The sequence below is a fragment of the Myotis myotis genome, unplaced genomic scaffold (assembly GCF_014108235.1).
Source record: "Myotis myotis isolate mMyoMyo1 unplaced genomic scaffold, mMyoMyo1.p scaffold_m19_p_40, whole genome shotgun sequence".
NCBI classification, from domain to species: Eukaryota; Metazoa; Chordata; class Mammalia; order Chiroptera; family Vespertilionidae; genus Myotis; species Myotis myotis.
In genome coordinates, this window is record NW_023416347.1 from 716,736 (window position 1) to 740,138 (window position 23,403).

General features: G+C 51.5%; 1 protein-coding gene across 4 annotated transcripts in view; it reads left to right on the forward strand.

Moving 5' to 3' along the window:
• Window positions 1-360: 360 nt before the first annotated feature.
• The window catches only part of TM6SF1 (transmembrane 6 superfamily member 1), a 28,834-nt gene continuing 5,791 nt past the window's right edge, over window positions 361-23,403 (forward strand). The window contains exons 1-9 of one of the 4 annotated variants that reach the window (XR_004967166.1): window positions 361-586; window positions 7,523-7,626; window positions 9,695-9,792; window positions 10,810-10,913; window positions 13,504-13,586; window positions 15,006-15,127; window positions 18,526-18,630; window positions 22,111-22,203; window positions 22,377-22,586. Coding sequence is in view for 3 of the 4 variants with exons in the window: in XM_036306277.1 (XP_036162170.1) it covers window positions 495-586; window positions 7,523-7,626; window positions 9,695-9,792; window positions 10,810-10,913; window positions 13,504-13,586; window positions 15,006-15,127; window positions 18,526-18,630; window positions 22,111-22,203; window positions 22,377-22,496 (921 nt within the window). In the remaining variant the exon portion in view is untranslated. Of the gene's footprint in view, window positions 587-7,522; window positions 7,627-9,694; window positions 9,793-10,809; window positions 10,914-10,949; window positions 10,972-13,503; window positions 13,587-15,005; window positions 15,128-18,525; window positions 18,631-22,110; window positions 22,204-22,376; window positions 22,587-23,403 lie in introns of those variants that run through there. The other 3 variants (XM_036306277.1, XM_036306278.1, XM_036306279.1) reach the window with 3 other exon arrangements.

Consider the following 23,403-nt stretch of genomic DNA (forward strand, 5'->3'; position numbering starts at 1 on the left):
TCTACGCAGGAGCTGTGCTTGCTGCCTGCGGATGGCTGCTCCGTGGAGAGGTTCCCAGGTTTCGGGGTCATCAGTCCCTTCCTGACTCTGGGCGAGGGTTCCCCAAGTGGATGCTCTGTGGGCCCGCCCCGCACGGGCCCCGCCCCAGTTCTGGCTCCGCCCCCGGCTGGTGCGCCTCTCAGCCGCCAGACTCCAGGCGGCGCCGCGCCTCCCCGCAGAGCGCACGTGCCCCGCGGGCACCTGTCCCCGGGCAGGGCGCTGTCGCCGCCCCTCGGCGGGCCTGGCGCTCTCGTCCGAGCCCGGTCCCAGGGCTGGAGGACCGCGAGGGCGCCACCTGAGTCTGCGCGGCCGCCCTGCGCACGGAGCGGAGCGGGCGGGCGGAGGGGGCGCTGTGATCGCGGGGCAGGTCGCTGGGCGCTCGGAGGGCTCCCGCCGGAAGCAGGGGCGGAGCGGCCGCGCGAAATGTGGTGAAGGGCGAGCGGCGGGTGGCGGCGATGAGTGCGACTGCGGCCACCGGGGTCTTCGTGCTGTCCCTCTCGGCCATCCCGGTCACCTATGTCTTCAACCACCTGGCGGCCCAGCACCAGTGAGTGGGCGCACGGGGGTGGGGCTGGAGGATGTGCGGCTGGAGCGCGGCAACTTTGCAGATGGGGTCATGGGTCGCTGGCCTCCAGGGCTCCAGGGAAGTGGAGGGCGGAGAGGGGTGAGGAGGGGAAAGGAGGCGCCCGGGAGATACCGACCAGGGTCCTGGCTCAGGCTGGCATCCTTGCCATTTGGCGCAATTCTGGGCCAAGTGCTGGGGACCCGCGCCGTGCCAGGTCCCCGGGGACAGTGGTCAGGGAGGCAGTGCACCTGCCCTTGAGGAGCTCAGGGCAGGGGTGGAGGCGGGAGGGCACCAGGCGAAGTGCCCAGCGTGCTAGCTGCGCGCCTGCCTTGCTCGGTGCGCGTTTCCCGGGAATGTTACCATGTATGGACACACACATACTTCTCATGTCTTAGTAATTTTAGGAACTGTTCAGAATGCCTAGCAGAGCTAGCCCTGAACCGGGGGCGAAGACCTGGGTTCCGGGCCCGACTTTGGCACCGAGGGTGTGGCCTGGCCTCACTGTTCTGGTCTGTCCAATGGACACTTGCGTTCTATTGGCAGGACCCACAGAGACCGGGGTGGGATGGGGAGCAGGGAGCCCGGGAGGGGGGTGGGGGTTGTGCCTGGCTGCTAAGGAAATGGGTGGGGCCGAAGGTGGCCCCACGTGGGTTTGGTTCAGAGACCTGCTCCTCGGTCCTCAGGTCCCTGGCTAAGTGACCCAGCAGCAGCAGCAGCTGCAGGCCTGCCCGGCAGGCGACGGGAAAGATGCCAGGCTCCGTGCCTGCTGATGTTCCTTGCTTGAGGGAGGAGGAAGTAACCTGTTATGTTCCCCACAGCAGTTGGTGCTAAGGAAATTGCATCAGACTATAGGCTGCAAACCCTCTTCAGACCTTCAGGCTGCGGAGAAGTGTCTGCCCACAGGGCCGTGACTTCCTCCTCTGTTGTGGCTCGGGCCACCACTTGCTGCCTCCCGTGCCCAGTTGGCACCCATCCATCCAGAGCCGTCCCCAGGCACGGGCAGTGGCTGCCCTTGGTCTGACCCCGTCTCGGGGCACATCTTCTGGAACACGCAACTCTGCCCAGGGAATGTCACATGTCTGTGAATATAGCTCTTGGGGGACCCTGCACTCCTAAAATGGCACTTAAAGCAATTCAACAAATACTTATTGAGCATCTACTGTATACTTGGCACTGTTGTAAGTGTTGGGGATATAGCTACGAACAAGCCAGAAACGACTGGGGAGGCGTGTGTGGAGACAGACAACAAATGAAATGGGGCAACACGAGAGAGTGACTGGGAAGGGAACTGGTAGTCAGGGAAGGCTTCTTGGAGGAGGTGACCCGTGAGCGGCAGGAGGTGGCCACGGGAACATCTGGGGACAGAGCCTTCCAGGTAGGGGAAGGGAGCAGTGCAGGGAGAGGGAGGTGGCTGGTGACGGGGATGTTTTGCAGGGAGAGTTGCTTAGCTTACTGAAGGGTTGTGTGGGGAGGAGAGGATTTGAGGATGACCCTGAGGTTTTGGCCTGAGCCGTTGGGAGGACGGTGATGGTATTTACTGAGAAGAGGCATCATTGAGCACACTGCTGAGCCCTGCGGTTATGAATAATTGGTGCCATCCATTCTTCCCATCCGCCTGCAGGTTACAATCCCAGTGGCCTCGGACCCCTCCCTCTTCTTCCTCCACTCCCTCCTTCCCACTGTCCCCTTCCCCAGAAGCCAAGGGTGGGGAACCTTTTTTCTGCCAAGGGCCATTTGGATATTTGTAACATCATTCATGGGCCATACGAAGTTATCAACTTAAAAATTAGCCTGCTAGCCTTAGCCGGTTTGGCTCAGTGGGTAGAACGTCAGCCTGCGGACCAAAGGGTCCCCGGGGTTCGATTCCAGTCAAGGGCATGTACCTGGGTTGCAGGCTCCTCCCCGGCCCGGACCCTGGTCGGGGTGTGGGCAGGAGGCAACCAATCGATGTGTTTCTCTCACATCGATGTTTCTTTCCCTCTCTCTCCTACTCTCTCTGAAATCAATGGAAAAATATCCTCAGGTGAGGATTAAAAAAAATTAGCCTGCTATATTTAGTCAAACATTTAATTAACTCACCCCTAATGCCTTGGCAGGACCAGATCAAATGATTTCTTGAGCCTTACATGGCCTGCTCCCCCTCCTCCCCCCGCCATAAGTCCTGGGGCTGGGCTAGCATCTGTTCCCTCCTTCCCGTTCCCCCTGGGACTGGTCCTCTCTGAACTGGACCACAGCAGAGCCTCCCTTCAGGGCTTCCCTGCCTGAGTGCGCTGCCCCCCAGCCCAGCCCAGCCCCTCATGCTAGTGCTGCAGCCACACTGGACTGCTCTGTGACCCTTGGGCATCCCTTAACTGTCCTGCCTCTTTTTTTTTTTTTTTAATATATTTTATTGATTTTTTACAGAGAGGAAGGGAGAGAGACAGAGAGTCAGAAACACTGATGAGAGAGAAACATCGATCAGCTGCCTCCTGCACATCTCCCACTGGGGATATGCCCGCAACCCAGGCACATGCCCTTGACCGGAATCGAACCCGGGACCCTTCAGTCTGCAGGCCAACGCTCTATCCACTGAGCCAAACTGGTTTTGGCTGTCCTGCCTCTTTTTAAAAAATATATTTTATTAATTTCAGAGAGGAAGGGAGAAGGAGAGAGAGATATATAGAAACATCAATGATGAGAGAATCATTGATCGGCTTCCTCCTGCACACCCCTTCCTGGGGATCGATCCCACAACCCGGCATGTGCCCTTGACAGGAATCGAACCTGGAACCCTTCAGTCCACAGGCCGACGCTCTATCCACTGAGCCAAGCCGGCTAGGACTGTCCTGCCTCTTTTCCACGGTGCATGCTGATCTCCCTTCCTCCCTGTCCCTGACTGTTGGAGCCGCAGCTGGGCTTTTTTGAGTCCCCGGAGTGAAATACCACCTCTTCCTTTTCCTGACACTCCCTCCAAGCAGATGTGACCTTTCCCTCCTCCAAGCCCGCCACCCCCCCCTTGATTGCACCTCAGAACTTTCCTGTCCAGCCAGAGCTCACCTTCGTATGTTCTGTGTGGCACAGCGCCTTGCGCATAGTAGGCAGGCAGATAAGTTGGAATTAGCTGAAGCTAATTCCTTCTACCGGACCTTTTTTTAAAAAAATATATTTTACTGATTTTTTACAGAGAGGAAGGGAGAAGGATAGAGAGTTAGAAACATCGATGAGAGAGAAACATCCATCAGCTGCCTCCTGCACACCCCCTACTGGGGATGTGCCCGCAACCAAGGTGCATGCCCTTGGCCGGAATCGAACCTGGGACCCTTCAGTCCGCAGGCCGACGCTCTATCCACTGAGCCAAACCGGTTAGGGCAGACCTTTTTTTTTTTTTTTTTTTTTTTTTTTTTACAATATATTTTTATTGATTTCAGAGAGGAAGGGGGAGGGAGAGAGAGAGATGGAAACATCAATGATGAGAGAGAATCATTGATTGGCTACCTCCCGCATGCCCTCTACTGGGGATCGAGCCCGAAATCCTTGACCGGAATTGAACCCGGGACCCTTTGGTCTGCAAGCCGACACTCTATCCACTGAGCCAAACCAGCTAGGGCTTCCCACCAGACCTTTTACGAAAACCAGACAAACAGAAAAAGCAGATTAGGCTGAGGAGCCAGAAAAGGGATGGGCTCTCTGTCTGTCTTTGTCTCTGACACACACATACTCATATACACACACGCACACACACACACACATACACACTCTGCTCATACTCGCATACACATCCCCTCTCAGTAGGTGTCCTGTTCTCAGAAGGACGTCCGCAGCCTCTGCCCACCCCCCACCCCCATCCCAAGACCAAGAACTTTTCCACCCTTGGGTTTGTCAACCTCCCCCCCCCCCCCCCCCCAGTCCTTGTGGGCCCATCTCTCCCTGTTCTGCGCAGGCCCTGCACGTGGCTGTCCCGGGAGACACGGATGGTGTGCTGCCCCAGTTTCTCTTCCATCTTTGCTCCTCTAGAGGGTACACTGCCCTCCGTGCTCCCGAAGGGCGCCAGCCTGCCAGCCGTGCGACGGTGCCACTGTCATCTGGGTCCTCGGGTAGCAGCAGGGATGGGGGTATCCCCTGGCCACCGCCCGCCTCAGGCTGGGAGTAATATGCCCGTCGGCTTACGTAGTGCACCAAACCATTGCCCTCTTCACGATGCTTCAGCTCAGCATCACATTCCAGATCTACACCAGCTTCCGGTCCCACGCTCTCCTCCGTCGGCAGCTCATTCCCACAGGAGGAGCCTGGAGCATCCACTGATGTTCACCACTAGGAAGTTCCTATTTCAGTCTCCTACCTGGACACCATAGTCATATTCATTCTTATCATAAATTGTGTCATCTTTCCATCCATCCACCATCCATCCATCATCCATCCATCCATCCATCCATCCACCATCCATTTATCCATCCATCATCTATCCACCATCCATTCATCATCCATCCATCATCCTTTCATCCGTCCACCATCCATCCATCCACCCATCATCTATCCTTCCATTCACCCACCATCCATCCATTCATCCATCCATCATCCATCCATCCATCCATCCATCATCTATCCATCCACCATCCATCCATCTATCCATCCATCAATAATCTATCCTTTCATTGACCCACCATCCATCACCCATCATCCATCCATATGTCCATCCCCCACCCATTCTCCATCATCCATCCACCATCCATCTATTCATCCATATCTCTTTCCTCCCTTCCTGTCCCTCTCATTCCCTCCCTCATCCATTCATCAATTTTTACACCTTAATAGGGGTCCTCAGGCAGACTTTCAGCATCACCCTCATCCAGGTATCTTGAAAAAATGTGTATATTCCCATGCTCTGCCCCTGAAGCATTCTGCTTCTGCAAGTCTAGGGGAGAGCTGATACCCAGAGCCCACTCCCTTCCCGTGTGCTGGGGAGATGGCTCCCTGCACCTGTGGCCCATCTCCTTGGGAACTGTCCCCCTGCAGGCTGGATGGGTCGCTTTCCAATGGTGCCTGGCAGACATCCCAGGGCAGGTGCATGGAGTGAACCTCAGCAGGAGGTCCCTCAGTTCCTAGTAGGCGGCCGTGGGCTGTGGGGCCTGTGACTGAGAAGGGTATTTCCCAGGGGTCCCAGGGCCTTATGGCGAAGGTGATCCAAAGTCTGCATGTTGAGGGGTCTGGAGGGATCTCATCTGAGAAGCGGTGCTTTTGTGTTTTTGATTTTTAAAAAAATTCACCATAGCTAAGATCTGGAAACAGCCTAAGTGCCCATCAGTAGATGAATGGATTAGAAAACTGTGGTACATCTACACGATGGAATACTACGCTGCTATAAAAAAGAAGGAATTCTTACCATTTGCAACAGCATGGATGGAACTGGAGAGCATTATGCTAAGTGAAATAAGCCAGTCAATGAAGGAAAAATACCACATGATCGCACTCATTCATGGATAAGAAAGACAATTATAAACTTATGAACAATAATAGATACAGAGGCAGAGCTGCCTCGAACAGATTGTCAAACTATAGCGGGAAGGCCGGGAAGGGTTGGGGGGCAGGAGGGGAGGGTAAGAGATCAACCGAAGGACTTGTATGCATGCATATAAGCATAACCAATGGACCTAAGACACTGGGGGGTAGGGGAGGCCAGGGGATTGTCAAGGGCGGGAAAAAAAGGAGACATATGTAATACTCTTTGTAATACTTTAAGCAATAAAACAATTAAAAAAATTTTTTTATTGATTTCAAAGAGGAAGGGAGAGGGAGAGAGAGACAGAAACATCAATGACGGGAGAGGATCATTGATCGGCTGCCTATTGCACGCTCCCTACTGGGAATGGAGCCGGCAACCCGGGCATGTGCCCTGACCGGGAATCGAACCTGGGACCTCCTGGTTTATAGGTCGACGCTCAACCACTGAGTCATGCTATCCGGGCAGCAGTGGTGCTTTTGGCTGCCTCTAGGGCTGTTGAGGCTCTGGTGTGGCAGGCACTGGAGTGGGTCCGGCTGTGCTTCTTGTGGAACTGGAAACCCTGCTGGTCCCAGAGGTGTGAGGGGGAGAGTGCCTCGGTGGGACCCCTGGTGAGCTCCGGGGTGGGAGGGCTCAGAGTCCATTGAGATGGGTCCCCAAGCAGACAGGGCCTCTCCTGTTCATCCGCAGTGCCTGGCACGTAGGGGGTGCAGAATATATATATTTTTCCTCCATATGTTTTTATTTTCATTTGTTAATTTTTTTGTTAATCCTCACCTGAGGCTATTTTTCCATTGGTTTTTATTTATTTTATTATTTTTAAAAAATATATTTTTATTGATATCAGAGAGAGAAAGGGAGAGAGAGAGAGAGAGAGATGGAAATATCAATGAGGAGAGAGAATCATCAATCGGCCGCCTCCTGCACGCCCCCTACTGAGGATCCAAGCCTGCAACCTGGGCATGTGCCCTGACCGGGAATCGAACCTGGGACCCTTCAGTCTGCAGGCTGACGCTCTATCCACTGAGCCACACCGGCCAGGGCCCTCTGGTACCTTTGATTATACATGTGGCCTTGTCCTCTGGAAGGTGTTCATCACTGTGACTCCACATGGCTCCTGGGGCGCGGTCCCAGGGTTTCCCGCTGGCACTGAGGGGATAGGGGCTGGAGGAGCAGAGGCAGCAGCCGCTGGGACACATCCCCTGTGCAGGGATGGGTCGGGGGGGCGGCTGAAAAGAGAATGAGGAGCTGGTGGCTCTGGTCCCCCAAAGTCTCACAGGGGCAGGGGCAAGAGGGGCCACAGAGCCGCAAAGAAACGTCGCTCACACCACAGCACTTGGCAGAGGCAGGGCTGGGAGCGGCTGTATTCAACAGCCAGGAAATTCCCAGCACCAGCGTGTTTATTTTGCTACGTGACCACCTCCCTGTTCTGGTCCTTGCAGCTTCTGGACAATTGTAGGGGTTGCTGCCCTCATCCTGCTCCTGGTGGCCCTGTTGGCTCGAATCCTCGTCAAAAGAAAACCACCCCGGGACCCGCTGTTCTATGGTACGTCTGTCTCCTACCCCCCACCCCCCCGCCAGCAGGGGAGCTGCTATGTCCACTGAACAGCTCAGCAGGACGGCCTGGCCTCCGGCATTGTCCCTCCGTGGCTGTGAATACGCTGAGCCCGTGGGTAAAGTGGCAGGAAGTGGAAGAGTATTTCAGGGTGGCATGGCCTCTCCTCCAAGCTACCCCTCCCCCAGGCTGTGATCCACCCTCTCCCAGCGGGAAGCACAGCAACCAGCTGGTACCCAGTCCCGATTGGAGGTCAGAGCGCGATGGAGATTAGGGGAAAGGAGAGGAGGCTGTGCTTCCGCCTGGATCCCATCCATGGTGTTGGAAATGGCAGGATTTCCCTCATTTAAAAAAAAAAAATATTTTTTATTGAATTTTTACAGAGAGGAAGGGAGAGGGCTAGAGAGTTAGAAACATCATGAGAGAGAGGCATCGATCAGCTGCCTCTGCACACCTCCTACTGGGGATGTGTCCGCAACCAAGTACATGCCCTTGACCGGAATCGAATCTGGGACCTTTCAGTCCGCAGGCCGACGCTCTATCCACTGAGCCAAACCGGTTAGGGCTTCCTTCATTTATATGGCCAAAGAATATCAGGTGCTTTTTTTTTTTGTTGTTGGTTTTGTTTTTTTAATCCTCACTTGAGGATATTTTTCCCTTGAATTTTAGAGAGAGTGGAAGAGAGGAAAAGACAGAGAGAAATATCGATGTGAGAGAAACACATCGATTGGTTGCCTCCTGCACAAGCCCTGACCAGGGCCCGGGCCGGAGAGGAGCCTGCAACTGAGATAGTGCCCTTGACCGGAATCGAACCCGGGACCTTTTGGTTCGCAGGCCGACGTTCTATCCACTGAGTCAAACCAGTTGGGGCAAGAATACCCATTTTATACAGTATATAATATAAACACACACATGGTCCAGTCCTTTGTTGCCCGACATTTAGGTTGTTTCCTTGCTGTGGCTATAAATGTTTCTTTTCCTTGTCCGTGGGTCTGCAGGTTGGTTGGGTGGCTCTGCTTCAGGCTGTGGGTGGGACTCAGGGCTGTCCCATGGGTCTCCCTGCTCCTGGGCCAGCAGCTCCCCAGGGTGTGCCTTTAAAAAAAAAAAAAAAAATATATATATATATATATATATATTTTTTATTGATTTCAGAGAGGAAGGGAGAGGGAGAGAGAGAGATAGAAACATCAATGATGGGAGAGAATCATTAATCGGCTGCCTCCTGCACACCCCACACTGGGGATCGAGCCCGCAACCCGGGCATGTGCCCTGATCGGGAATCAAACCGTGACCTCCTGGTTCATAGGTCGACGCTCAACCACTGAGCCATGCCAGGGCACTGCCCTGTCCTCTTAAAACCATTGTCCCTTGCACATCAGCCACTGTCCATCTCTAGATCTCCAGTGCGGTGTCGGGCAGACACGCTAGACCCGTGGTCGGCAAACCGCGGCTTGCGAGGGACATGCGACTCTTTGTCCCCTTGAGTGTGGCTCTTCCACAAAATACCACGTGCGGGTGCGCACGTACAGTGCAATTGAAACTTCGTGGCCCATGCGCAGAAGTCGGTATTTTGCGGAAGAGCCGCACTCAAGGGGCCAAAGAGCCGCATGTGCCTCGCGAGCCGCGGTTTGCCGACCACTGCGCTAGACACGTGGGGAGTTGGCCTGTTCGGTAATTAACTCTTCTAAGTCATTACTTTAAACCTGGCGGTCATCTCTACGCTGTGGCCACTGGTTACAGGGTTTGTCCAGCTGGGTGCCGGTGTGGCCCTGGGCATCCGCTGGTAGGGAGTCGGGGAGGCGACAGAGTTAGGGGCTGAGTTTGTCATTCTTACCCCCTGGCGTGTGTCCCCTCGGTGAGCGCACGTGGGCAGCGATGTCAGACCCACGACACGGGCGGAGATCCCGCTGCGTGTGCCGGAGGGATGTCCTGTTGGCCCGTGTGGACAGCGTCCACGGGACCTTCTGGAAAACATTAAAACGGTCCGTTGTTGCTGGCGGATGCCAGCTCCTGGCATCGCCTCGGGGCTGCTCTGTGTACACCGCTGCTCTCTCCCCAGTGTACGCCGTGTTCGGCTTTACCAGCGTGGTGAACCTCATCATAGGCCTGGAGCAGGACGGAGTCATCGACGGGTTCATGACGCACTACCTGCGAGAGGTATGGCCCCGCTTCGCGGTCTGAGCCTTAAGCCCCAGGGCCAGCCCCCCACCCACCCGGCCTCCTTCACTTACATTTAATGGAAAAGACGAACTTTAAATGAATTGAGAATTTGTGTAATATTATTAAAATATCACTACATCTGAAAGCCCAAGTTAGTCTTACGCGTATAGAGTACATCAACGGTGAGAGATAATCATCGTCCCATACACCAAGTTCATAGGTCGATGCTTAATCACTGAGCCACGCCAGCCGGGCGACAGTAAGCATTTAAAAAAAAATCCCCATCCAAGGATATGGCTTTTTATTATTTATTTACTTATTATTATTATTTTAAATATATTTTATTGATTTTTTTTTTTTTTTTTTTTTTTTTTTTTTTTTTACAGAGAGGAAGGGAGAGGGATAGAGAGTTAGAAACATCGATGAGAGAGAAACACCGATCAGCTGCCTTCTCCACACCCCCTACTGGGGATGTGCCCACAACCAAAGTACATGCCCTTGACCTGAATCGAACCTGGGACCCTTCAGTCCGCAGGCCGACGCTCTATCCACTGAGCCAAACCGGTTAGGGCTACTTACTATTTTTTAATCCTCACTCGAGGATATTTTCCCATTGATTTTTAGGGAAAGTGGAAGAGAGAGGAAAAGACAGAGAAACATTGATGTGAGAGAAACACATCGATTAGTTACCTATTGGTTGCCTCCTGCATGAGCCCCGACCAGGGCCTGGGCCGGGGAGGATCTTGCAACCGAGGTAAAGGCCCTTGACTGGAATCGAACCCGGGACCTTTCGGTCCACAGGCCGATGCCCTAGCCACTGAGCCAAACCAGCTAGGGCTAAAGTTGTACTTTCCCCTTCCTGCCGATTTCGTAACTTTATGAGATGCAGCGTCGTTTCACTTGAGCAGACTTGCACACATCAGGTCTGTTGTGTTTTACGCGAGGTGCAGGCCTGGTGTTCTGCGCGGTGTCTGAGCCCCATGTAAAGCGGACCCCTCTCCATGCTTCCCTCAGGGTGAACCGTATCTGAACACGGCGTATGGGCACATGGTCTGCTACTGGGACGGCTCCGCCCATTACCTGATGTACCTGGTGATGGTGGCGGCCATCGCATGGGAGTAAGTCACTTCGCCAGGGTGTGTGTCTCCGCCGCCTTAGCGACCGACCCGCGGGTAGGTGAGGGGAACACAGAGGCGAGTGGACAGACAGGTGTCCCCGGACTGAAGGCTGCTCCTTGGAGATGAGTCAGACCCGGCGTTCTGCCCTCCCCGGCCCTTTGCACCCGGCTCTCCGGGTTACCTCTGCCGAGGTGATGGCTCGGGCAGGCCCTTAACTTCCTGATTGATTTTGTTCTCTTATGAGAACACTGTTTTTCAGGAATTTAAGCCCAACACATTTTTTTTTAATTGATTTCAGAGAGGAAGGGAGAGGGAGAGAGAGAAACATCAATGATGAGAATCATTGATCGGCTGCCTCCTGCACATCCTCTACTGGGGATCGAGCCTGCAACCTGGGCATGTGCCCTTGACTGGAATCGAACCCGGGACCCTTCAGTCCGCAGGCTGACGCTCTGTCCACTGAGCCACACCGGCTTGGGCATGCCCAGCACATTCTAACGCAAAGCTTCAGCCTCACGCCAGTTCAAGCTGCCTTTCCCCCGTCCAGGTGTGGGCCTGAGGCGTAGGGGCCTGTCTTTCCATTCCTTCTCAGTCAGCCTGCCCTGGATTCTCTGAGGTATGTAAACGGGGTTAAAGGAAGAGGGGCAGGGTCTTCAATGACACAATCTCCTGGGGATTGGCCCTGCTTTAGGATATGCTGGGTCTGCTGGGGGCACACACGTGGGCTCTCTGGACACCCCTGCACAGGACGCTCTGCTTTGCACCGATCCCTGCAGTGAGTGAGTTTGTGACTCCCCTGCCCACGGGGGTGCACCACAGCTTCTCTCCGCTGGGGTCCCTTAGCCCAGGACAGTCAAGTCCAGCCACCTTCCCAGACCTCCCGTGGCTGCAGGTGAGGGAAAGCCATGCATTCTTCTCTCTCTCTCTCTTTTTTTTAATCACCCAAGGATATTTTCCCGTTGATTTTTAGAGAGAGTGGAAGAGAGAGGGAAAGACAGAGAAATATCGATGTGAGAGAAACACATTGATTGGTTGCCTCCTGCACGAGCCCCGGCCAGGACCCAGGCCGGGGAGGAGCCTACAACCTGGGCATGTGCCCTTGACGGGAATCGAACCTGGGACCCTTCGGTCCGCAGGCCGATGGTCTATCCACTCAGCCACAATGGCTAGGGACACGCATTCTGTACAAGGCTGAAGTTCAGCTGGACCAAATGCATGCCCTGCTTGTGCGTGCACCCCCACCCCCCAATCGTGAACTCAAGGACAGCTCCAGCTAATTTTTGGACTTTTCTAGGCACCAGCCTCCCCTTCCCAAGCTCTAGGGAACACGTCCCGTATTTCTGAGGCTGCCCGTGCTCTGCGTGGACGCTGTCAGAAGTGGGCCAGAGTTTCTGCAGCTCTGTTAGCGCCCACAGGGGGAGAGGGCTCTTGCCTGTCCTATTGACAGGCCCAGTCACTGAACAGACCTGCCTGGAGGGATCTCTGGGTCTGGCTTGGGGGTGGGGGCGGGGCAGGAAGCACACAGTTCAGAAGGGAACCCCTCTGTTCCCGGCTAAGACTCCCCTTTGGAGTGTCTTGGAGCCCCTTATGGAGTGGGTTATGGGGATATCGGTTGAAAGATCTGTTTGTCAACATCGCCTATTAAGAAGATTAGGGGTATATATCACTTTTTTAAAATATATATTTTTAATTGATTTTTAGAGAAAGAGGAAGGGTGAGGGATAGAGAGGTAGAAATATCCATGAGAGGGGAGCATCATCGATGGGCTGCCTCCTGCACGCCCCCCACTGGGGATCAAGCCCGAAACCCAGGCATGTGCTCTGACCAGAATCGAACTGGTCACCTCCTGGTTCCTGGGTCGACGCTCAACCACTGAGCTACACCGGCTGGGCTATATATCACTTACTATCTTTACCTTTAAGGGCTTTGGCCAAAATTCTGTGACACCAGGGAAAGTCCACTTCACACCCATTACTCGTACTTCCAATGGTTTGGGAAGTGGGTCCACTTTCCATCCTTTTTTGAGCCGCCTTTTCCGTTTCGTACCTAAGAGTGAAACACAGGCCGCCTTTCGCAGTGACGAGGGTGTTGTGGTCTACAGGTTAGGGTCGCAGTGTAGTTCCTATTCCAAAGGACAGAGCCCTGGCCGGTTTGGCTCAGTGGATAGAGTGTCGGCCCTCGGACTGAAGGGTCCCGGGTTCGATTCCAGTCAAGGGCACGTACCTTGGTTGCAGGTTCCCTGGCCCCGGGCCCTGGTGGGGGTGTGTGCAGGAGGCAACCAATCGATGTGTCTCTCTCACATCAATGTTTCTCTCTGTCTCTCCTCTTCCCTTCCACTCTCTCTAAAAATCAATGGAAAAATATCCTCGGGTGAGGATTAGCAAAAAACCCCAAAAACAAACAAACCCAAAATGAAATAACAAAAAGGTACAGAGAGGATTCTGTGGTTTGTCACACGAGGAAATGGAGGGTGAGCACCAGGGTTCCCTGTGTCTGGGGTTTCCATCCAGGTACTTTGTTAGTGAGGATAAAGGTAACACTGGCTCGTCTTCGGCAGATGGCATGCTAAGCCAAGGTCTTTTCGTTGCAGGGAAAGTTATAGAAACATTGGGCTGTACTGGGTCGGATCGATTATGATGAGCATGATTGTTTTTGTGCCAGGAAACATTGTAGGTAAGAAACTTGATCTTGAAATTCACTTTCCTTTTCTGAAACAATGGGGATTGTTTTTAAAGAGAGATGCTATTTTGGTTGTCACAGCACCAAGACATTCCGAGCTCACCAAAAAGCTGTTTTGTGGAATGACTCCTTCCCCCCCACCCCTTAATCTTACCTTGAAAATGCTTTTGAGCAGTTTTCAGAAATGTACATTGAACAACGAGGCAATTTTAAAAAAATATCTTTATTGATTTCAGAGAGGAAGGGAGAGGGAGAGATAGAAACATCAATGATGAGAGAGAATCATTGATTGACTGCCTCTTGCTCATCCACCTACTAGGGATTGAATCCGAAACCTGGGCATGTGCCCTTGACTGGAATTGAACCCAGGACCCTTCAGTCCCCAGGCTGACGCTCTATCCACTGAGCCAAACTGGCTAGGGCAATTTTTAAAAAATATATTTTTATTGATTTCAGAGAGGAAGGGAGAGGGAGAGAGAGAGAGAAACATCAATGATGAGAGAGAATCATTGATTGGCTGCCTCCTGCACACCCCCTACTGGGAATCGAGCCCACAACCCATGCATGTGTTTTTGACCGGAATTGAACCTGGGGCCCTTCAGTCCACAGGCCAACAGTCTATCCACTGAGCCAAGCCAGCTAGGGCACAATCAAACAATTTAATATCAGTGATGCCTGACTTTGAGAGGGGTTTGGAGGGGTTAAGTATTGTGTTTGTGGCTACATGCAGTGTGCCAATACTTCTTAAAACTTTTGTGGTGTGCAGGGTGGGACAGAAGTAGTTGATAGTACATGAAACAGAGTCTATTCTTGTATGATTATTTATTAATTACTGTGTTATTTTGCATACCAAAAGCTGTAAACCTACTTTTTCCCCTGCCCTGTATATAACTCTGCCACACTGTGGGAACTCAATAAATGTCCTTGAAAATGAAATACTCTTTCAGGCTTATGTAAATGAGCTTATTTATGCATGCGAGAAATCAGGATATTCCACATATACCTTAAAAATACTGTAGGCGGCAGTGGATAGAGCATCAGCCTGCGGACTGAAGTGTCCCAGGTTCAATTCCGGTCAAGGGCACATGCCAGGGTTGTGGGCTCCATCCCCAGTAGGGGGCGTGCAGGAGGCAGCTAATCAATGATTCTCTTTCATCATTGAGTTTCTCTCTCTCTCTCTCCCCTTCCCTTCCTCTCTGAAATCAATAAAAATATATTACAAAAAAATACTGTAGCCAGGACATACCTGCTAAACACCTAAGTTTTGAGTTGATCTGGTTTTTCTGGTTAAAAGTATTGTCTGGTTCATAGCGAAATTTTAGGTGGCTGGAGATAGGAGGTATCCTAAATGTTCCTTGTGTTTCTAGATGCTTTTGGTAACCTTCTGGCTCTCCCTTTCTCTCTTGTCAATAGGGAAGTTCGGAACACGTGTTTGCCCTGCTTTCATCTTAAGCATACCGTACACATGTCTTCCTGTCTGGGCCGGCTTCAGAATCTATAACCAGCCGTCGGAATATTGTCATTACCCGTCCAAGGTGATTTTTATTAAGTCACGTGTAACCTGTCTGCACACTGGCAGGGCGCACCCGCATCCACGGGCCACTGAGCCGTGTGCCTCCGGGGACTGGAGCTTTTGGGGACCGTGATCCATCGGCGTGACTGTGTCGGTTCTGCAGTGTCTGTCACGCCTTAGCTCTGGTGGCCAAGACTGTCTGTCCGACGGCGCCTGCTTCCGGGGCCAGTGGTCCCCTGGGCTGCTCCCCTCACATTCTGCATGAGTTCTGTGTGGGGTTGGTCTGGGGCTGTCTGTGGCCTGGAGTTTGAGCACCTGGGCATCTCTTCAGAGATACCTGTGCCTTTACGGCCCTGCGGGGAGGCTGGAGGGATACTGCGTTCGAGTTAGCACACACAGCCATAGGGTCCAATTACTAAGAGATCCAGGCACATGGATACCAGCTACAGGATGCCTTCTTTTTCTTTCTTTAATCCTCACTTGAGGATATTTTTCCCCATTGATTGATTTTTAGGGAGAGTGGAAGGGAGAGGGAGAGACAGAGAGAAACACTGATGTGGAAGAGACACATTGATGGGTTGCCTCCCACATGCCCCTGACCAGGGCCAAGAGCCTGCAACCGAGGTACGTGCCCTTGACCGGAATCGAACCCAGGAGCCTTCAGTCTGCAGGCTGACGCTCTATCCACTGAGCCAAACTGGCCAGGGCTACCAGGATGCCTTCTGAGATAGCTCCCTTATTTCCAGCCAGGTGTCCAGATGCAACAGTACTGGCTGGGCAGAGACTCTGTTAAGATCTTTATTTCTAAGCTAGTGACATCTCCCTAAGTTTCTCTTCCTTTTATAGATCCTTAAGATCCCTTAAGCTAGCGGTTCTCAACCTGTGGGTCGCGAACAATGAAAATATATCCTGCATATCAGATATTTACATTACGATTCATAACAGTAGCAAAATGACAGTTATGAAGTAGCAATGAAAATAATTTTATGGTTGGGGGTCACCACAACATGAGGAAGTGTATTAAAGGGTCGCAGCATTGGGAAGGTTGAAAACCACTGCAGGCTTAAGCAAAACTGACATATGAAAAGATGCATTACTAGAGATAATCAGAACATGATTATTCATTTGACAACAAGATTTACAAGGGAATTCATTAAAATGCATTTTAATTTGCAAACATTTCATTTGTTCACATTCAGACACCTGTCATGTAGACTGAGGTTGGCACACTGACAACTGGAACCCCTTACATCCTTTTTAAAAAAATTTTAAAGTTTTTTTAAAAATATATTTTTATTGATTTCAGGGAGAGGGGGGGGGAGAGAGAGAGAGACATCAGTGATGAGAGAGAATCATTGATCAGCTGCTTGCTGCACACCCCCTACTGGGGATTGACCCGGGCATGTGCCCTGACTGGGTCTCGAACTTGGGGCCCTTCAGTCCGCAGGCCGACGCTCTATCCACTGAGCCAAACCAGCTAGGGCGCCCCTTACATCCTTTTGAGGAATGAGGTGGTTGTTAAAAAACAGTCCCCACAGCCTTGGCCCTCCCTCTGGTGCATTTGAAGGCTCCATGCCAATGCGTCAGCAGTGATCATCAGACACATGACTGTTATTATTTAAAAAAAAAGTTAAAACACAGAGTCAGCCGGGGAGAAGTAGACATTGTCATGTAATGCTGACAGGAACATAAATTCAGCACCGCTCTGCAAAGCAGTCTGGCTATGTTCTCAGCCTTAACGAACGGAGCCCTGTAGCCCAGTCGTTCTGGCTGCCAAACTCCTGTATTCAAGGTGCTCACCGCCCCCTCAGGTGTAACAGTTGACATGCCTCAACGACCAACAAGTCAAATACGGTGCTTCCATGGGGCATTAAGTGTTTAAAGGAATTTTACTAACGCGGGGAAGTGCTTACCGTTAGGTAGATGTTGAGAGTCGAAAGAACAAACACAAAATTGTCGATACATGAAGTCCTAATTTTGTGAAAAATAAAGCAACTCTTAGTGTGGTGGGTTTATGGTTTATGTATTTTATTTTTATTTATTTAAAAAAAATATTTTTATTGATTTCAGAGAGGAAGGGAGAGGGAGAGAAAGATAAAAATATCAAGGATGAGAGAGAATCGTTGACTGGCCGCCTCCTGCACGCCCCACACTGGGGATCGAGCTCACACCCAGGTGCTCTTGACCGGAATCACACCCGGGACCCTTCAGTCCACAGGCCGACGCTCTATCCACTGAGCCAAACCGGCTCGGGCGATTTATGGTTTATTTTAGAAATGGGTATGCCTTATATTTATAATCACACAAAAGAAAGCTATTTCAAGAAAAAATATGGAACCAATGGACACAAGACACTAGGGGCTAGGGGAGGCCCGGGGAATGTCAAGGGGGGGCAGGGAAAGGAGACATATGTAATACTTTTTGTAATACTTCAAGAAATAAAAATTATTATTATTATTTTTTTAAATATATTTTATTGATTTTTTACAGAGAGGAAGAGAGAGAGATAGAGAGTTAGAAACATCGATGAGAGAGAAACATCGATCAGCTGCCTCCTGCACATCCCCCACTGGGGAAGTGCCCGCAACCCAGGCACATGCCCTTGACCGGAACCGAATCCGGGACCCTTCAGTCCGAAGGCCGACGCTCCATCCACTGAACCAAACCGGCTTCGGCAAGAAATAAAAATTATTATTAAAAAAAGAAAAAATATGGAACCAGAGCTAGAAGGGCCCTTTGAGGTCACATGGCCCCATTTGCTCATTTCACAGATGAGGAAACTGAGTCTTGAAGGGGAAAATGATTTTCCTAAAGTTTCACGGCTGGGGGTTATGCTAGGATTTTCCTAAAGTTTCACGGCTGGGGGTTATGCTAGGATTTTCCTAAAGTTTCACGGCTGGGGGTTATGCTAGGATTTTCCTAAAGTTACACGGCTGGGGGTTATGCTATGATTTCCTAAAGTTTCACGGCTGGGGGTTATGCTATGATTTCCTAAAGTTACACGGCTGGGGGTTATGCTAGGATTTCCTAAAGTTTCACGGCTGGGGGTTATGCTATGATTTCCTAAAGTTTCACGGCTGGGGGTTATGCTAGGATTTTCCTAAAGTTTCACGGCTGGGGGTTATGCTAGGATTTTCCTAAAGTTTCACGGCTGGGGGTTATGCTAGGATTTCCTAAAGTTTCACGGCTGGGGGTTATGCTAGGATTTCCTAAAGTTACACGGCTGGGGGTTATGCTAGGATTTTCCTAAAGTTACACGGCTGGGGGTTATGCTAGGATTTCCTAAAGTTACACGGCTGGGGGTTATGCTATGAATGGGGAATCTCCAGCCTCTCTCGTCACCACCGCCACCCTTGTCTCAGTGGGTCTCCGGTCTCCTCCGGCCCCAGACCTGCTCAGCAGTTACAAACTCTGTTTTAGGTCGTTCAAGAAGTCCAAGCAAAGGACCTGCTGAGAAGACCATTTGACTTCCTGTTGGTCATCTGCCTCCTCCTGGCAACTGGATTTAGCCTGTTTAGAGGCTTGGTAAGCAGAACTGATCACAGTGACATATATACCAGACTTCCTAGTGCACTGACCAGATATTCCTCCCATTAGGTCCTGGAGGGCGGGGCCTGCTTCCTGCTGCTCACCTGCCAGGGTCAACCCCAAACCTCCTCTCTCCAGGGGCCGGGCCCATTCTGGGCTGCTTTGTGCCACCTCCTTCTGGTCCTTAGATCAAGCTCTACCCAGAAGTATCTTCCCTCCAACCTAGCTGGTTTGGCTCAGTGGATGGAGTGTCGACCTGCAGACTGAAAGGTCACAGGTTCGATTCCCGTCAAGGGCACATGCCTGGGTTGTGGGCTCGATCCCCAGTAGGAGGTGTGCAGGAGGCAGCCGATCCATGATTCTGATCATTGATGTTTCTATCTCTCCCTTCCTCTCTAAAATCAATAAAAGTATATTTTAAAAAAAGAAATGTCCTTAAAAAAAAAGAAGCATCTCCCCTCCCTTATTAAAGGGCACCTGAAAAAGTAGTCTCACTATTTTGGTTCCGTTGATGTTTCTGATTTAAGTATCTTGGGAACAGGTGGTAACTTAAGACTGCAATAAACACTGCTGGCCTAGGCCAGTGGTCGGCAAACTCATTAGTCAACAGAGCCGAATATCAACAGGACAACGATGGAAATTTCTTTTGAGAGCCAAATTTTCTAAACTTAAACTATACAGGTAGGTACATTGTTATTAACTTAATTAGGGTCCTCCTAAGGCTTAGGAAGATCCACACTCAAGGGGCCAAAGAGCCGCATGTGGCTCGCGAGCCGCAGTTTGCCGACCACGGGCCTAGAGCATCCAGGTGTTCTCAGGAGTAGGGCGGTGGGATTGAGGAAGGGTTCCCGGAGTAAGGCGTTAGCATCCTTGCCACGTAAGTACATCTGTGGCTGTGAGGCCTTGGAACAAAGGCTTACCCTCTTGGACCCTTGGCGTCTTTATAAAATAACAGAAGCTAGCTGACGGTATTGTTTTGAAGATTTAATAGTGAACATCGATACATGTAGAGGGACTGATACATAGTAGCTGTTCAATAAAGGTCTACTTATTTTTAAATATTTTTTCATTGATTTCAGAGAGGAAGGGAGAGGGAGAGGGAGAGATAGGAACATCAATGATGAGAGAGAATCATGGATCGGCTGCCTCCTGCATGCCCCCTAGTGGGGATCAAACCCGCAACTTGGACACATGCCCTTGACTGGAATCGAACCTAGGACCCTTCAGGCCGCAGGCCGATGCTCTATCCACTGAGCCAAACCAGCCAGGGCTGTTTATTTATTAAGGATCCTTCACAACGTCCCAGTTTCATGAGTTCTTCTTAGCAGCCAGAGTTACGCGGTCAGTTATATTCAGCTTCCATGGTGATAGCCTGTTGCCATTGCACAGCTGCTGGGATGCAGAGCGGCAAGTGTAAGCTGAGGTAGTAGGTTAGTTGTTTTGGGGTCAGCTGGCAGGGTTCAAGGGGAGCAGCTCTCTTAAGATGTGGGTGGTTGCAAACTGCCTGGAGGAGAGCTGGCCACTAGGAGAGACTCAGGGGAGGGAAGTAAAGGAGAAAGCCAGGCCGTGGGCTTTGCTCAGACCACAGAGCCGTGAAACTGTCCTTTGGTTAGTTTGCTGTAATGCCCACAGTTAAAAGGACAGCAACAAGCCCTCGCCGGTTTGGCTCAGTGGGTAGAGTGTCGGCCTTCGGACTGAAGGGTCCTGGTTTTGATTCCGGTCAAGGGCACATGCCTGGGTTGTGGGCTGGATCCCCAATAGGGGGCATGCAGGAGGCAGCTGATCAATGATTCTCTCTCATCGATATTTCTCTCTCCCTCTCTGAAATAATAATAATAAAAAAGGACTGCAACAAAATTAGCGCCACCTGTCACCTTGCACAGCTGTACCCACTTCCCTGTGTGTGTGTGCATGTGTGTGTGTGTGCGCACACGCTTGGTGTGTGGGGCTGTTAGGTTGGGAGTCCTTTCACCGACTCTGCCCCTGACCCGGGTTCATGTGTGTTGTCTGGGTGGGACATGACGGATGACAGCTCAGGGAGGTGACTGAGAGGGGACCCAGTAACATGCCAAAGAGACACTTGGCTCTTCTGTGGCCTCGAGTCTACTGTGTTGGGACTAAACCTGCTCTGCTCTCAGAGGGGATGCTGGAGGGACGCAGGAGGTTGCTTCTGATGAGGACCCTGCTTCCAAATCCTTGTTCTTTTTTTTTTTTTCTTCCAGTTTTTGTGTTTTTATTTCAATGGTCCTTTTTTCATTCATTCATTCATTCATTCATTCATTCATTCATTATGTTAATCCTCACCCAAGGACATTTTTCCATTAATTTTTAGAAAGAGTGAAGGGGGAGAGACACAGAGAGAGAAACATTGATGTGAGAGAGACACATTGATTGGCTGCCTATTGCACGGGGGTTGAGTCTGCAACTGAGATACGTGCCCTTGATGGAATCGAACCTGGGACCTTCAGTCCATGGGCCGGTGCTCTATCCACTGAACCAAACCGACCAGGGCACAGATCCTTGTTCTTCACTGGCCCCCGAAGGCCATGCACTCTGTGAGGCACTGGATAGAGGAGGTTATTTTTGTTGTTGTTAATCCTCACCTGAGGGGATATTTTTCCATTGATCTTTTAGAGAGAGTGGAAGAGAGAGGCAGAGACAGAGAGAAACATCTATGTGAGAGAAACACATTGATTGGTTGCCTCCTGCAGTGCCCCGACCAGGGCCTGGGCCGGGGAGGAGCCTGCAACCAAGGTACGTGCTCTTGACTGGAATCAAACCCGGGACCCTTTGGTCTGCAGGCCGATGCTCTATCCATTGAGCCAAACCAACTCGGGCTTAAACCCTTGTTCTTCACTGGTCCCCGAAGGCCATGCACGCCGTGAGGCACTGGACAGAGGCGGCTGTTTCTGAATCTTATAAAGCATAGTAAGATGAACCTGGTACGGAAAGGCAGGGGGCGGAGGCCAGCTCTTCCCTGGAGAAGCAGGCCGTGCGTGCTCTGCTGGCGGGACCTGGAACTTAACCCGAGTCCTCAAAAGGCAGCCGGGAGCAGAGCGTTAGCTCCAGTTCCTGCTCCCGTTTGCTTCCTCTGCTCCCGGGGCACCTGCAGGGTACCTTCCCCTTTCACTGGGAGCTTCTCCCACACGTAGTTTTTGTTACAGAGCAAAGCTGTTTGTCACTAAAGCTGGCGCATTTGGCCTCATCAGCCAACAGAAGAGCCAGCTGTGACTGCATCTTTTTTAAAAATACGTTTTTATTGATTTCAGAGAGGAAGGGAGAGGGATAGAGAGAAAAATGAATGATGAGAGAGAATCATTGATCAGCTACCGTGGGATCAAGCCTACAACCTGGGCATGTGCCCCGACTGGGAATTGAACCTGGGACCTTCAGGCTGCAGGCTGATGCTCTATCCACTGAGCCAAACCAGCGAGGGCTGTGACTGCATCGTGATAACGAATTCATTTCCGTTCCCAGATTGCTCTGGATTGCCCAGCCGATTTCTGCCGATTTTATACCCAGTTTCAAGAGCCCTACCTGAAGGACCCTGCCGCTTATCCCAAGATCCAGGTCAAGTAGTGACGGAGCCTAAGGCTTTTCTGTCTTCGCTCTGGGAGAATGGGAACATGTGGTTCCGCCTGGGAAGCGGGAATGAACATGCTCACCTTTGCGAGGGTCCGTGGTCTGTGCTCTTCCTCGGGCCAGGCCGGCCGGTGTGTGATGACATTTCTCTGTTGGCACAGATGCTGGTGTACCTGTTCTATTCTGTCCCTTACTTCGTGGTGGCGCTTTACGGACTGGTGGTGCCCGGGTGCTCCTGGATGGCTGACGTCACCCTGATTCACGCGGGAGGCCTCGCGCAGGTACCTGAGAACGCGCTCTGCTGTGAACGCTGACTGGGCATGTGGCTGTCCTGGTTGAGGATCCCATACACCTCTGCTCAGTGTTTTAGGGTAGGAAACACTAGGTGGACATGTCTCCTTTGTTTTTGTGCTTTTTTTAAAAATAGATTTTTAAAAAATATATATTTTATTGATTTTTTACAGAGTGGAAGGGAGAGGGATAGAGAGTTAGAAACATCGATGAGAGAGGAACATCGATCAGCTGCCTCCTGCACACCCCCTCCTGGGGATGTGCCCACAACCAAGGTACATTCCCTTGACCGGAATTGAACCTGGGACCTCTCAGTCTGCAGGTCGACGTTCTATCCACTGAGCCAAACCGGTCAGGGCTTAAAATAGATTTTTATTGATTTCAGAGAGGAAGGGAGAGGGGGAGAGATAGAAACATTAATGATGAGAGCATCATTGACCGGCTGCCTCCTGCTCGCCCTCTACTGGGGATCGAGCCCGCAACCGGGGCATGTGCCCTTGACTGGAATCGAACCCGGGACCCTTCAGTCCGCAGGCAGACGCTCTATCCCAGCGGTTCTCAACCTGTGGGTCACAACCCCTTTGGTGGCCGGACGGCCCTTTCACAGGGGTCGCCTAAGACCATCCTGCATATCAGATATTTACATGATGATTTATCACAGTAGCAACATGACAGTTATGAAGTAGCCACGAAAATAATTTTATGGCTGGGTCACAACACGAGGAACTGTATTTAAAGGGCCAGAAGGTTGAGAACCACTGCTCGATAGAGCCAAACTGGGGCCCCTTTGTTTTGTGGTTCCTCAGAAGACGTTTCTGCTGACCTATTTTACTTAAGTCTCGCAGTGACCACCTGGCAGGTGCTCCATCAGTTACACAGACGAGGCCCAGCGAGGTT